This window comes from Chlorocebus sabaeus, chromosome 18, assembly GCF_047675955.1.
Source record: "Chlorocebus sabaeus isolate Y175 chromosome 18, mChlSab1.0.hap1, whole genome shotgun sequence".
Taxonomy (NCBI): Eukaryota; Metazoa; Chordata; class Mammalia; order Primates; family Cercopithecidae; genus Chlorocebus; species Chlorocebus sabaeus.
The window spans coordinates 47709848-47725582 of record NC_132921.1 but is presented as its reverse complement, the minus strand read 5'-3'; the positions used below and the strand labels follow the sequence as shown (position 1 = coordinate 47725582).

General features: G+C 42.4%; 2 protein-coding genes across 6 annotated transcripts in view; both read right to left on the bottom strand.

Annotated features, from left to right (window-relative positions):
• The window catches only part of ZSCAN30 (zinc finger and SCAN domain containing 30), a 35406-nt gene that overhangs the window by 7075 nt on the left and 12596 nt on the right, over positions 1-15735 (bottom strand). For 2 of the 4 annotated variants that reach the window (XM_037982381.2, XM_007974272.3), the window contains exons 2-3: positions 5770-6280; positions 5346-5484 (exon numbers count right to left, since the gene is read on the bottom strand). In XM_037982381.2, the coding sequence (XP_037838309.2) occupies positions 5346-5484; positions 5770-6177 (547 nt within the window). In that variant the 5' untranslated portion in view covers positions 6178-6280. Of the gene's footprint in view, positions 1-5308; positions 5485-5769; positions 6281-10018; positions 10120-15735 lie in introns of those variants that run through there. The other 2 variants (XM_037982372.2, XM_073006391.1) reach the window with 2 other exon arrangements.
• LOC103222543 (uncharacterized) lies at positions 10001-15689 on the bottom strand. 2 transcript variants are annotated; one of them, XM_073006394.1, is made up of 3 exons: positions 10873-15689; positions 10441-10660; positions 10001-10192 (listed from the first exon to the last, which is right to left on the bottom strand). In XM_073006394.1, exons 1-3 carry the CDS (start codon positions 11047-11049, stop codon positions 10131-10133), a joined length of 459 nt encoding a protein of 152 aa, XP_072862495.1. In that variant the 5' UTR covers positions 11050-15689; the 3' UTR covers positions 10001-10130. The 2 variants fall into 2 exon arrangements, with proteins under 2 accessions (XP_072862495.1, XP_072862494.1); XM_073006393.1 differs by having other exon boundaries at positions 10001-10660.

Below are 15735 nucleotides of genomic sequence, written 5' to 3'. Positions count from 1 at the left end.
GGTGAAAGCTGTAAAAGGATCCACATTAATTCTTCAGAGGCAGGGCTAAGACTTTCAAGACTGAAAAGAGACTAGCATAAGTAGACTTAACAGGAACCCAGTCAAGGGCATTCATGGCCATGGGACCATGCATAAATGGAGAATGAGTAAATTTCGCTAAGTCCAAGGACATCGGAAAGATAGAATCACTATTACTGATAAGGTGACTGAATCAACAACATACTACCACTATGAAGTAATAAGCAAATAAAAAGTTAAAAAAGGTAACAGATAACTGTTGGAGGGTGAATATATTTTAAATCAATCAGATCCTCATTAGAGTATTTTATTTTGTCTTGATCCCAAAACTTCAGATGAATGTGGAGAAACTGAAGCATGTACAGAGAAAAATGGCAAGATATCCAGACAGACAAAACACAGATGGGATCAGAGGGAGTGAGAGGCTTAGTTAAAACAAGGTCAGGGGGCTGCGCACAGTGGCTCATGCCTGTAATTCCAGCACTTTGGGAGGCCAAGGCGGGTGGATAACAAGGTCAGGAGTTCGAGAACAGTCTGACCAATATGGCAAAACCCCGTCTCTACTAAAAATACAAAAATTAGCCATGCATGGTGGCAGGCACCTGCAGTTCCAGTTACTAGGGAGGCTGAGGCCAGAGAATCGCCTGAACCCAGGAGGTGGAGGTTGCAGTGAGCCAAGATTGCGCCACTGCACCCTAGCCTGGACGACAGAGCGAGACTCCGTCTCAAAAAAATAAAAAAGGTCAAAGTGCAGTGTGCTCACTGCATTCAAGTGCAGATTGTGTTTTATGAGGACTCTGTAAACTAAAGAAAGTGGATTATGAATAAATTAAAGCTGGGGGTATTTCATATGGACATAAGAACTTCAATATATTATGTTTGCTAGGGCTTCCATAACAAAATATCACAGAATGGGTGGTAAACAATAGAAATCTCTTTTTTCACAATTCTAGAGGCTAGAAGTCCAAGATCAATGTGTCAGCAGGTTTGGTTTCTTCTCTCTCCTTGGCTTGCAGATGATGACCACCTTCTTCTTTTTTGTTGTTGTTGAGACAGTCTCACTCTGTCACCCAGGTTGGAGTGCAGTGGTGCAATCTCAGCTCACTGCAACCTCCACCTTCCAGGCTCAGGTGATCCTCCTGTCTCAGCCTCCCAAGTAGCTGGGACTATAGGCATGCACCACCATAACCAGCTAATTTTTGTGTTTTTAATAAAGACAGGGTTTCACAGTGGTCTCAAACTCCTGACCTCAAGTAATCTGCCTGCCTCAACCTCCTGAAGTGCTGGGATTACAGGCATAAGCCACCACACCTGGCCACAGATGGCCACTTTCTTGCTAGGTCCTCACAAGATCATCCCTTGGTCTGTGTTGTGTCCTAATCTCCTCTTCTTTTAAGGACATCAATTATTTTGGATTAAGGCCAACCCTGATGACTCCATTTTAACCTTTATAAAGGCCCTATCTCTAAAAAAATGCAGTCATACTCTAACGTTCTGGTTGGGGGTTAAAGCTTCAACATATGAATTTTGGAGAGACACAACTCATCCCATAACAAATACCAATATGAAAAAGCCCAAGAAGCACTTACCACAGTCTCTGTTCCTTAAGATCTTAAAAAAAGAAGGTAAAAATAATCTACCTAAATGATTTAGACATTTACCTGATTTAAGGCAGGGGACTTGATGAGATGAATTTTCTTTTTTAAAAATTTAAGTTCCGGGATACATGTGCAGGATGTGCAGGTTTGTTACATAGGTAAACATGTGCCATGGTGGTTTGCTGCACCTATCAACCCATCACCTAGGTATTAAGCCCCACATGCATTAGATATTTATCCTGATGCTTTCTCTCCCACCCCCCAGGCCCCAGTGTGTGTTGTTCCCCTCCCTGTTTCCATGTGTTCTCATTGTTCAGCTCCCACTTATAAGTGACAACATGTGGTGTTTGGTTTTCTGTTCCTGTGTCAGTTTGCTGAGGATAATGGCTTCAGGCTCCATCTATGTCCCTGCAAAGGACATGATCTCATTCCTGTTTATGGCTGCACAGTATTCAATGGTGTATACATACCACATTTTCTTTATCCAGTCTATCACTGGTGGGCATTTGAGTTGATTCCATGTCTTTGCTATTGTGAGTAGTGCTGCAATGAACATATGTATGCATGTATCTTTATAATAGGATAATTTATATTCCTTTGAGTATATACCCAGTAATGGGATTGCTGGGTCAAATGGTATGTCTGGTTCTAGGTCTTTGAGGAATTGCCACATTGTCTTCCACAATGGTTGAACTAATTTATATTCCCACCAACACTGTAAAAGTTTTCCTACTTCTCCACAGCATTGCCAGCATCTGTTGTTTCTTGACTTTTTAATAATCGCCATTCTGACTGCTGTGAGATTGTTTCTCATTGTGGTCTTGATTTGCATTTCTCTAATGATCAGTGATGTTGAGCTATTTTTTATATTTTTTGGTGTATAAATGTCTTCTTTTGAGGTCTCTGTTCATGTCCTTTGCCCACTTTTTAATGGGTTTTTTTCTTGTAAATTTGTTTAAGTTTCTTATAGATCCTGGATATTAGACCTTTGTCAGATGGACAGATTGCAAAAATTTTCTCCCATTCATAGGTTGTCTCTTCACTTTGATAATAGTTTCTTTTGCTGTGCAGAAGGTCTTAAGTATAATTACATCCCATTTGTCAATTTTTGCTTCTGTTGTAATTGCTTTTGACATTTTCATCGTGAAATCTTTGCCCATGTCTATGTCCTGAATGGTATAGCCTAGATTTTTTTCTAGGGATTTTATAGTTTTGGGTTTTACGTTTAAGTCTTTAGTCCATGTTAATTTTTCTATAAGGTGTAAAGGAGGGATCCAGTTTCAATTTTCTGCATATGGCTAGCCAGTTTTCCCAGCACCATTTACCAAATAGGTAATCCTTTCCCCATTGCTTGTTTTTCTCAGGTTTGTCAAATATCAAATGGTTGTAGATGTGCTGTCTTATTTCTCAGACCTCTATTCTGTTCCATTGGTCTATGTGTCTGTTTTTGTACCAGTACCATGCTGTTTGGGTTATAGTAGCCTTGTAGTACAGATTGAAGGCAGGTGGCATGATGCCTCCAGTTTTGTTCTTTTTGCTTAGGATTGTCTTGGCTATAAGGGCTCTTTTTTTTTTTTTGTTCCATATGAATTTTAAAGTTTTTTTTTTTTCTAATTCTGTGAAGAATGTCAATGGTAGTTTAATGGGAATAGCACTGAATCTATAAATAACTTTGGGCAGTATGGCCATTTTCATGATATTGATTCTTCCTATCCATGAGCATGGAATGTTTCTCCATTTGTGTCTTCTCTGATTTCTTTGAGCAGCAGTCTGTAGTTCTTCTTGAAGAGGCCCTTCACTTCCCTTGTTAGTTGTATTCCTAGGTATTTTATTCTCTTTGTAGCAATTGTGAATGGGAGTTAATCATGATTTGGCTCTCTGGTTGTCTACTGTTGTACAGGTGTGCAGTACAGACATAGAGATATAGGAATATCTGTATATAAGAATGCTTGTGATTTTTGCACATTAATTTTGTATGCTGAGACTTTGCTGCAATTGCTTCTTGGTTTAAGAAGCTTTGGGGCTGAGATGATAGGGTTTTCTAGACATAGGATCATGTCATCTGCAAACAGAGACAGCTTGATTTCCTTGAGATGAATTTTCAAAACCCGTTTTAATGTAGCACCTGCTTGGTGCAGAAGATACTTAAGAGGGCCTGCTTGGCTAACGGTAGTATCAGGATAGATGCCTGGGGAAGGTTGGGAGGGAGTTTCCCAGAAGAATTCAATGGATGGATGGTATGGATTCCTTTGGTGAACTGCTGAGGTCCAGTGTCTGGCCCTTGGGCTTATGTCCTCATATACCTAATTATATCATCATACAAAAAATAGATTTATCTCTTGGGGTAGACTCTTATTAACTAAGCCTGTGAAACTCAGTAATAAAAACAGAATGAGAATTAATGAGTAATGTAACCATCACATGGAACAGACTGAACAAATGCATTTTCTTATTACAGCTAAGCTTCATGGGATTAATAAGATTGCTTGGTGAAGACGAAATCAGAAGGGTAGTCAGATATAACAAAAGATTAATGAGAACAAGCTGGTATGCCTGATATATCTGTTGCCCATAAGGATGATTTTGCCAATAACATAATCAAAGTCCTTTCAGTTCTAATCCCTGGCATCTGTGACAGCTATCAATTTATTGCCTCAGTTTCAAATCTACCCTTCATTGCCCTGTCTGTGATGCTGGAATATTTGCCAGCTGGCATGATGTGAGCTTTATCAATAGAGGGGGTTGCAGAGGAACTGGAAGAAAGGGCTTTTCTTCCTGGTTCTGGCATGTTCTTTGTGTTTGTTTCTGTAGCACATGGGACACCCAGCAGTGCACACCCCAGTGAGTTCCAAAGGCCCCACCCCTATGGGTAGCTTCCCAGCAAGTTCTGTACCAGGTCAGCTCCCCATGGGGAGCTTCTACCACTGCAGAGTGTGGCTCCTCAGTGAGTTCTGCTAGCTCAGCACTGCAGTAGCATCTCCATTCAGTGGGCTGTGGCTGTGCCCTCTCCAGCCTGGATCTCAGACCTGGCAGGAAGGGGGAAGTTGTGGCACCCACCTGCAGATTTGTTCTTACCTTGGATGTTCTGCCTCAGCCCTACAGACACTCTGTATCTGTTATTCCTGTATTCTTTTGAGTTTGACTTTTTGTTATAACACTTAGTAGTTAACAATTCTTAATATTAAACTTTCCCTGTTCAAGTAATTATGTGGTTTCTATTACTGATACAGTATTCATCTCCATCTTAGGGACTGTCTTGCCAATGAAACCAAAATTAAATAACAGAATACTGAGCTTTGAATATTATGGATATTTAGTCAGGCATGGTGGTGTACAACTGTAGTCCTAGCTACACTGGAGGCTGAGGCAGGAGGATCACTTGAACCCAGGGGTTCAAGGCTGCTGCATGAGCTGTGGTTGCACCATTGCACTCCAGCCTGGGTGATAGAGTGAGACCCCATCTTAAAAAAAAAAAAAAAAGAAAAAGAAAAAAAATAATTTTGGGTATTAGAGAATTTTACTAAAGACTTTAATTCTTAACCCAAAGTTATAAATGATACTGGAATTTCAGATTCTAGGCAGAGCCTAAGGAAGAATATTTCTAGGCAAAGAAGGCTTTCCACAACACTTAGTGATAGCCATAAGTGGCTGTCATTAAGAAAATGAACCGTGCCACAGATGATAGCTCTCACCTCCATCATCAACCCCAAATGGACTGGGGCTTCTCACCTCTCTCCTGGAAAGCCTGGGACTCCTGAGTCTCATTCTTGCACTGGTTCTCTAAGGGCTGCACCGGGCTATTCAGAGACTTCACTGCTCCTGTGGATGTCATTTCCTGCCAGAACATTCCTTGGTCATGAGTTGTGTCCTAGGAGTAATCAAGTACCAGCACTATCATTCTGAGCATACACAAACAGAAAACTCCTAGATCAACAGTGCAGGACAGGAAGAATCAAAAACGCATTCAAATGATTAGAGAGAAAAAAACAGGACTTAAGAGCCCTAGTGACTTGAACCCAATGAGTGAATAATTAATAACCCAAAAGAAACTGTATAATTCTCTGAGAGCCGAGTCAATGCCCCAGTCATAATTATGGCTTCCCCATTAACTTACAATAGATCAAACAAACAAACAAAAATGTCTACTTCTTACCTGTTGCCTTGGCTCCTCCAGTTCTTTTTCCAGCTCCTCCAGCATGATTACAGCTTCCTCTCCATTCTCTGGCCGATGCTCTCGCACCCAAGCTTGCAGCTCCTCAGGAAGGATGGCCAGGAACTGCTCCAACACCAGCAGCTCCAGGATCTGCTCCTTGGAGTGCACCTCCGGCCTCAACCACTGACAGCAAAGCTCTCGCAGCTGGCTCAGAGCCTCTCGAGGGCCAGTGGAGTCAGAGTAACTAAACTGCCTGAACTTCTGCTTGAATACCTCTTGGCTCCAGGGGTTTCCCTCAAGGCCAAAGTCCTGGCCCAAAACATAATTTTCTTCTTCAACTTTGACAATTAGAAGTCCTTCCTGTTCTTCTGGAGCATGGTAGGCCAAGACTGTGGCCTCTCCTGACATTCTGGGCAGAGATAGTCTGAAAAGGCTGCCCAGGTGAGGCAGGGAGGAGATGGAGATTTGCGTCTGAGAGATTCCTTCTGAATTCCAACTCCTCAGGATGCTCCTGAGGGTAGACAATGGTCACATTACACAGGGAAAATAGGTACTTGGAATATAAACACAGGTTTTTGAAGCCCAGTTGCCAGGGAGCATAGTGCTGTAAAGAAAACTGATTAACAGGGCACTTCCACATAAATGATACATTTAGAGACGACTCAGGATTTTTTCAGGATGTGAAAGAAAAATGTTAGTATGGCCAAAATCAATTTGGCCTTTACTAATACTATTAGGAACAACATTAGGGATAATAAAATAGTGCTTGTAGATTATAGAAAGCAAGAAAAACACTACAGTATATGGTTACATCTCAGAAATAACGACCATTTTATTAAGCACTAGCTGAATACTTAACATAAATGTTATATGCTTTTCCTAACAACTCTGTAAGGACAATCAAAATTATGCCCATTTTCCTAACGAGGATACTGAGTCATAAGTTGACCAAAGATAGCCAGCCAGTGAGCAGCAGAAGCGGGCTCTGCAACCAAAGTTTTTAGCTCTTTCTATTATGCTATGGGGCATCCCAAAAGAAGGGAACTCACACTTAATAAACACCTACTATGGGCCAAGCACTTTACAAATACTATTTTACTGGAGCTTGACAATAACACCACGAGGTATTATCACCTCAGTTTTACAAATGAGGAAACCAAGGTTCTTAAAAGCCAAGTTTTGTCTAAGACTACAAACTGGTAAATAGCAAAGTCAAGACATGAACCCAGGTTGCTCAACTCTACAGTACTTGCTCTTTTTACTTCTATTTATTACAGAATGGGTTGATGCCCAGGACAATCTTGGTTGATACTAAATTAGAAATGATGGCAAAAATGTTAGGAAGGGATCATGGAGAATGGGCAAGGTGAATGTAGAAATAAGGAAAAATTATTCTTGACTTTTAAGTCACAAGGTTCTGAAACAGTACAAAGAAAAATGTATTATTTCAACAAATACTTCAGCATTTACTGTGTGCTAGATAGTGTACTAAAGAGCAGTCTCAGAATTAAAAGATCTGTACCAAAGGACTCTTAGTTTATTATGGTAAAACAATAGGTAAACACAGTGATAAATCCAAGGACGGAGCGAAGTAGGCAAGGTAGCAAAAGGGAAAGATGACTGACCAAGACCAAGGAGAGAGGGATGGGAAGAGCTAGAAAGAGCTGCCTGGAGGAGACATCTCCCAGAGTCTGAGTGAGCTGAGTGAGATGGAGAGGAAAGTCACTCAGGCAAAGAGAAAACAGGTATGAGAGAATGTGGCCCACTGAGGAAACTGAAGGTAGTCTGGGGAGACCAGACTAATGGTTGTCACTTCTGACTATGGCTCAAAATCAACCATGAATCAGGAACCCCAAAGCAGACTTCCTGAGTCAGAATCTCCATGGGTCAGGGTGCTGTGCCAGACCCTGGGGTATAGTTAATGAATGGTGAGAGAGGAGGTCTGAGAGGTTGTACTACAGAGTTTGCATTTGATCCGCATGGCCACAGTGATGGCTGGAAGGTCTGTGTGCTCACCCAGAGTGTGGTGTGGAGAAGACATGGGAAGGTGTTTGTTGCAACCATTCAGGAGACAGACAGTGAGAGACTGAGCCATGGGAGGAAAAAGACAAAAAGATGGGAGATTTGACAGGACTTGACACACTGTATAAGGGTTTGAAAGAGAGAGGGGTCAAGGACTCAAGTTTGTGGCTGGCCCTTGTGACTAAAGGATGATGGTGCTATTTGCTGAGCTATTCATTAAGAAAGTTAGGTCTGAGATGCCTACAAAGCAGCATCTCCTAAGCTGTGCTTTGCTAGATATTAATAGATTTTTCATACACATCTAAACACAAGAAACCTGGGGATATTTCTCCTCTTAATTTTTTAGTGTAAAATACTAGAGACCAAGCGCAGTGGCTCATGCCTGTAATCCCAGCATTTTGGGAGGCCAAAGGCAGAAGAATCACTTGAGTCCAGAAGTTTGAGACCAGCCTGGGCAGCATGGTAAGATCCCATCCCCCCAAAACATTTAAAAATTAGCCAGGTGTAGTGGCATTCACCTGTGGTCCCAGCTACTCAGGAGGCTGAGTTGGGAAGACTGCTTGAGACTGGGAGGTCAAGGCTACAGTGAGCATGATCGCTTTACTGAACTCCAGCCTAAGTGACAGAGTGAGACCCCATCCTTATTTAAAAAAAGAAAAAATACTACACACATTTTTTTAGTTCTTATTATGTGACAATAGAATTTCAAAAATTTCATCTTACACTGAGCAGGGTAATAGGAAAATAAAAGTTTTTAATGAAATTTTGTGACAACCAATGCATTGTCAGATCTGTGCATGGATGTGTACATAGCATTTCTCAAGAGCTACATCACATTAATGTATGTTCTTCAGTTAGTGACCATTAGTCTATGTTATGTACCTTGCCTTTTAAATTCAATATATATTATTCAATTTTACTGTAAATATTATGCCTCACCAACTAGTCCTCCATGGGTATGTGGCTAAGGGAGATTTTGGTCATAAAGACTTGACCTCTGCTCCTTCCCCATCTCCTTCACAGGTCCAGCCTCCACTACATCAGTCCATCAATGAGCCCTAAGTCCTCTATTGTCACTCTCTACTTTCCTCCTAGGCCACCTCATTCTAACCTTCGGTTACCATCCAGTCTAGACGTCCTATCTGAACTCCTGACCTATTACCCACGGTTCTTCACTCCCACCATAACTACTCTTGCATTTCTCAAAAGGACCTCAAACTCAGCAAATGCATAACCAACTCGTGATTCTTCCCACCCTAAACCTACTCCTCTGCCAGGGGTCCCTCTCAAGAAGCAGGAACATCCATTTGGCTGCATAGCCAGAAATGTGGCAGCATTCCTAACATGGCCCTTTCCCCCACCTCCTTCCTTCCTTTAAATCCTGTTGATTTTACTTTCTCTTCAAGAATCTGCTCTTCCCCATCTTGCAACCATCTTCATCCCAGCAACTATCCTGTCACACTGCACAAGAACTCATCAACTGGCTCCCCACATTCACTCAGTCCCCATCAGTCTGTTATCTACATTGTAACCACAGTGATCTTTACAGATTGTAAATCTGATCACATTCTTCTGACCAGTTTTTTTAAAAGTAAAAACAAAAACCTTCTAGCCAACGTGAGCTTAGGTACAGCCCTTCCCTTTGGGAGAAAGTCAGTCCCCAATGCTAGCCCAAGCAACCCAGATGGAAACTCCAGGGTACTTTTGGACAATTCTGACTGTAGCAGCATCACTGTTATTATAATAATCTGCATTATAATGTAACAGATACTATAATGTATCTGTTTGCTTAATTGTAATAGAAAACGCTCAGGCTTCATTACAGAGTCAGGCCCTGTCTACCAGCTTTAAGTGTCTTATTTCATCTTCAGAGCACTCTATGGTGTAAGTTCAACCGTTCAATTGAAGACGAGAGAAGTTATGTAATTTGTTCCAGGTCATGTAGCTTATAAGTGATGTAGTCTGGACTGTTTAAAAACCATCTGACTCCAGAGTCCTTACTTAGACGCCTACTCTGCTAAAATGCCTTTTCATATCTGGACTCCCCACCAAATCAAAGAGCCCTTCAGAAGAGGGCCTTTGTTTTTTTCACATTTGATATTTGAGTGCCTATTTGTGCAGGTATTTGTGCCAGGTGCTGACCAAAGAGTTAGAACAAGACAGCGTCTTTGCCATTACAGAACGTAAAAACAGTAGAGAGAGGCAGACGTTAAACAGAAAGCATTACCTAATTTAATTGTGACAAAAATTACAAAGGGGAAGGCAGAAGGTGTTCCGAGAGTGACTGAGAAAAGATCTAGCCCAGTCTCGGGGAGTCAAGAGGCAGGTCGAGGCCCGTCTCAAAAGCGCTGCGTGAGAAGTGGCAGGAAGGAACCCACTGGCGCGTGTCGGACTCCTGAGCCTGCAACCCGACACAGGACACGCTGGGTAAGCGCCTGAGGCGTCAGCTGACCGAAGAGGCGGGTGGCTGAGCGGGCAAGTGAAAACGGATGGCGGGATTGACCTACGGAGCGGCGGGCAGGACCCCAGACACAGCCGAGGCCCGGCCTGTGGCCGAGGGGTCGAAGATAGGCGGCGCGGAGACCTGATGCGGGATAGGGGCGGTTTTGGGAAGCAGCCAGGACCGGCCTGCTAAACCACCCCACTCACCCTTCGCTCTACCGGAGGCGGGAGGCGGGAGGCACCCACCCCCCGGAGGGAGAGCAACGTCCTGCCGCACGCGCGCCGGAAGTAGGGGAGAGGGACGCCCCTCTAGGAGCCCGGAGGACCGCAGCTCTGTGGCGGGCGCGGATCGGGTCTCGCGAGTAGGGGCGCGGGTCCGGCTCAGACCTGGCGGGGGCATCGCAGAATCCAAACGGTCGACGCGCTGCTGAAAGGGTGGGGAGCATAAGATACTTATTAAATATAATTATATATTCGATATATTTTTTAAATATATAAAAATATACGTATATATCCAAACATATTTTTCCTCGTTCTGTCGCAGGCTGGTATACCATAGAGAAAATACCATCGAAAAAATAAACACCGAGAACCCATGATCTCTACATTCTGAGAGGAAGAGGAGCTGACCACGCTCACCGCAGACGTGCTGACTGCGAAGACGACAGTCCTAGGAGCTGCGGGAGGGCTGGGGCGGGGACGGGTCCTGCCCAGGAATGCCGAGGACGCCAGGTGCTGCGGAGGGGTCCGAGTGGAGTGCGGGGCAGGAGAAGCTCGTAGGAATTTAGTTGTGGACTCTGCCCTCGAGCTGCGCATGGCCGCGTGCTGGATGCTGACACAGGAGGAGCAGCGCCACGGGTTTCCCGCGTAGGAAGCGGCAGGAGCCGAGGCACAGCGGGGCGGGGTTCAGGGCAAGCTCGGAATTGGCCCAACATCTTGGCTGGCCAGAAACTAGGCCAAGGGGCTGGTTAGAGTGAGTTAGGTTGTGGAGAGTGTCAAATACCAGGCTCACGTGTTAGCAATGCATTGAATCATCAGTGCAGGCTATTCACATATAACATGACTAGAACGGTGTTCAGGGCGGTGTCTGTACTGTATAGAGTGGATTAAAGGGCAAAAGAGATGAAAGAATACAGGTGACTCCCAGCACTTTGGGAGGCCGAGACGGGCGGATCACGAGGTCAGAAGATCGAGACCATCCTGGCTAACACAGTGAAACCCCGTCTCTACTAAAAAATACAAAAAACTAGCCGGGCGAGGTGGCGGGCGCCTGTAGTCCCAGCTACTCGGGAGGCTGAGGCAGGAGAATGGCATAAACCTGGGAGGCGGAGCTTGCAGTGAGCCGAGATCCGGCCACTGCACCCCAGCCTGGGTGACACAGCGAGACTCCGTCTCAAAACAAACAAAAAAAAACAGAATACAGTTGACACATGAATTGAACAAAATGTAATAATCTGTGAAAATATGATTGAAAATAGGGCAAGGCATAACATCGCCTCCAAGGGAGGTCTTTTGGAAAATAAACGGGATTGTGAAATAGTAACGTTTTGGAATGGGGGAGGAAAAGGAGTTCGAAAAGAGGAGCTACTTACAGAGCGCCCAGATGGTTCAAACATCATAAAAGCAGCAGTGTTTCAGGAGAGGGAACAGGTGACTAGCAGATGCTGCAGGGAGCCAAAAGAGGGTGATAACTAAGCTGATGGTGGAATTAGGGGGAATGACAGAGGAGGGCAAGAGAGAGAGATGTTACCTGTGGACTCTCCTTTCCAGTGGTTCAGAAGAGTTGGTAAGACTGAAAATAGACAATAATCTCTTTTGAGAATTGTGATACTGCAAGAAAGGAAAAGGGATATTGGTTGAACTAAGCAACCGAATTTAAAGTATTCTTTTTTTCAAGGGTGGAGAGCTAATTTCTAGAAAAGAAAAGGTAAAGTTTAGTAGGCACTAGAAATTGAAGATGGAAGAAAAGAGATACCGCTGATGGGGAGGGAATGAGACCAGATAGGCTGGTGAAGTTGTTTGTTTCAGAAAAGAAGGAAGTGATTTGTTCCTGAATAGGAGGAAAGTGGAGGGTGAGTGAGGACAGAAATACTGCAAGAGAGAAAGGAGAAGTTGAAGATGTTTGTGTCAGATGATTCAGACCACAAAGGTGGTACAGTTGAGCCAGATTTTGAAGAATGTTATGACGGCCAATGACTGGAAGAGACGACTTCAAGTTATGTTCTGTATCTACCATCCAATATGGAAGCCATTAGCCATACATGGCTATGTGTAGGAAAGCAGCCTGTTGCATGACAAGAGTAATGCCATCTTGAAGTGAAACATCATAATAACCAGTGTTTGACTCTTGCATACCAAGGCATTCCCCCAGCAAGGTCAAGAAACAATGCCTATAACATAGATAACCCCTCATAAAGAAACAATATCTGTAGCATAGAAACCCCCTCGTAAAGATCCTGATCTAATTTTCCCACTGGTCAGAGTTTTGCAAGAGGGTCTCAGACATGACCAGCTGCACATGTTTTACCAAAAAAAAAAAAGCTTGCTATAGAAAGAATAATTCCCGCAGGGCAGGTATGGGGATCCACCATCTTAAGTCCCTTTGTCCCTACCAAATGTTTCCTTCTGAGAAACTGCATTTGTCAGCTCAGCTCTCTCAACCTCTGGGAGTAGGTTTACATATACTTGCTCACTTGATATATGGCTGATAGGAACTGAGGAAGTAAAATTTTCATTTCATTGGATTTTAATTAATTTACATTTAAATTGCCACATGGGATTAGTGGTTCCATACTGGACAGTGAAGCTAGCCTATACTGGTTAAAAAGAACCCAATGAGTGAAATGAACAAAGTAAACATTAGCAGTTTCTAATGAAGCAGATAAAATAATGAGTGGCCCCCCCCAAAAAAAAGACTGTAAAATTGTCTTCTATGTAAAAAGCCCATAAGGTTTATATACAGAACATACTCAATTTGTTCATTCCCTAAAAGGATCTAGCAACACACTTTTTAATGTAAATACTCAATTTCCCCATTTTTAATGAACAGATGAATACCAATATTTGCTAACACTGTGGGGTGGAGAGGGGAGAGTGATATATACCTAGGAAAATTAGTGACTTCATCAATAATAAACATTTCTCTATCATTTATTTATTTTCTTTTAAAAAACGTATTAACATCTGAATAATGCATGGACTTTAGATAATGAAGTATCAATTTTGGTCAACTAATTTTGACAAATATATCAATGAAAGATGTTAATAAAGAGAAATAAGTGTGAAGGTATATGGGATGTCTCTGTACTATCTATCTTTGCAATAATAGATAAATTGAATTTTAAAATATCTTAATAAAAAGAAGGCAGGAATAGGGGAACAAGGGAACAGATACCTTGTCTGCCCTTCTTTGCTGTGGGGCTTCGGTACCTGTTAGACTTACACACCATATCCTCTGTATCTCTTATCTGCTCTTTTTCATTTTTGTTTCTCATTTGCATATTTTACCACCTATTTTCCAGATCACTAATTCTTTCTTCAGTGATAATGTACTTTTAAACATATCCCTTGAGTTCTCAATTTCTGTAATTGAATTTTTTAATTCAGAATTTCTTTTTGGTTCAAGTTTATATCCATTATTTTGTTTTATTTTATTTATTTTTTGAGATAGGGTCTCACTCTCTTGCCTAGACTGGAGTGGAATGGCGTGATCTCAGCTCACTGCAACCTCTGCCTCCCAGGCTCAAGCAATTCTCCAGTCTCAGTCTCACTGGGATTACAGGCGCAGGCCACTACCACCTGAATGATTGTTTATATTTTTAGTAGAGATGGGCTTTCACCATGGTAGCCATGCTGGTCTTGAACTCTTGACCTCAAATGATCCACCTGCCTCAGCCTCCCAAAGTGCTGGGATTACAGGCGTGAGTCACCACGCCCTGCCCATTTTAGAAAGATTTTTATGGTAAAACACACATGCCATTAAATTCACCATTTTAACCATTTTTAAGTGTACACTTCTGTATTCGTCCATTTTCACGCTGCTGATAAAGATATACCCGAGACTTGGCAATTTACAAAAGAAACAGATTTAACTGGACTTACAGTTCCATGTAGCTGGGGAGGTCTCACAAACATGGTGGAAGGTGAAAGGCATGTCTCACATGACAACAGCAAGAGGGAGAATGACAGCCAAGCAAAATGTGTTTCCCCTTATCAAACCATCAGATCTCATGAGACTTATTCACTTCCACCAGAACAGTATGGGGGAAACTACCCCCATGATTTAATTATCTCTCACCGGTTCCCTCCCACAACACATGGGAATTATGGGAGTACAATTCAAGATGAGATCTGGGTGGAGACACAGAGCCAAACCATATCAACTTCAGTGGCATTAAGTGCATTCACAATGTTGTACAAGCTTCACAAACATCCATCTCCAGAACTTTTTCATCGTCCCAAACTGAAACTCCATACCAATTAAACAGTGATTCCCCATTTCTGCCTCTCCCGAGCCCCTGGCAACCACCATTCTACTTTCTGTCTCTATAAATCTGATTACTCTTAAGTACCTCAAATAAGTGGGATCATACAATATTTGCCTTTTTGTGACTGGCTTATTTTACTTAACATAATGTCTCCAGGTTTATCCATGTTGTAGTATATGTCAGATTTGTCTTTCTTTTTAGGGCTGAATAATATCCCATTGCATGTATATACCACATTTTATTTATCCATTCATCTGTTAATGGACACTTGGGTGCCTCTGACCTTTTGGCTATTTTGAATAATGCTACTATAAGAGTACCTTTAATCCATTTTTAATTTCTGTATATGGTATAAGGCAAGAACCCAACTTCATTCCATTGTATGTATCCAGTTTTCCCAGTATCATTTCATGAAAAGGCCACCATTTCCACCATTGAATGGTCTTAGTACCCTTGTTAAAAATCAATTGACCATATGTGTGAGGGTTTACTTCTGAGTGCTCTATTTCATTGGTCTGTATGTCTATTCTTATGCCAGTATCACACTGTTTTTATAATTGTAGCTTAATGAAATCAGGAATTAGAGTCTAATAAGTCATTCTAAAAATAGCTTCTGGTTTTCTGTCAAATTCTTCTCAATCTTGTCTTTTATGTCCCAAACAGTATTTTAGCCAAATCTAATTATCTAACATAAGAAACTCCAGTGATTCTACTTCTACCATCAATTGTTTCTGCTGGTGGTTGTTCTCTCATTTGCCTGGTTATCTTTTATCAGGAATTTCCATGAAAAACTGACGTGGAAATAATTTGAAGTTACTCCTCTTCTTTATTTTATTTTTTGAGATGGAGTCCCGCTCTGTTGCTCAGGCTGGAGTGCAGTGGCGCGATCTCGGCTCACTGCAAGGTCTGCCTCCCACCATTCTCCTGCTTCAGCCTCCTGAGTAGCTGGGACTACAGGCACCTGCCACCATTCCTGGCTATTTTTTTTTTTTTTTTTTTTTTTTTGTAGAGACGG

What these genes read in the sequence shown, in the direction of transcription:
- LOC103222543 (XM_073006393.1), bottom strand. Translation starts at nt 11,049, where the DNA reads ATGCGCAGCTCGAGGGCAGAGTCCACAACTAAATTCCTACGAGCTTCT. An exon ending in TCGCAGTCAGCACGTCTGCG is followed by an intron (nt 10,661 to 10,872) that starts GTGAGCGTGGTC and finishes CCACCCTTTCAG; the next exon opens with CAGCGCGTCGACCGTTTGGA.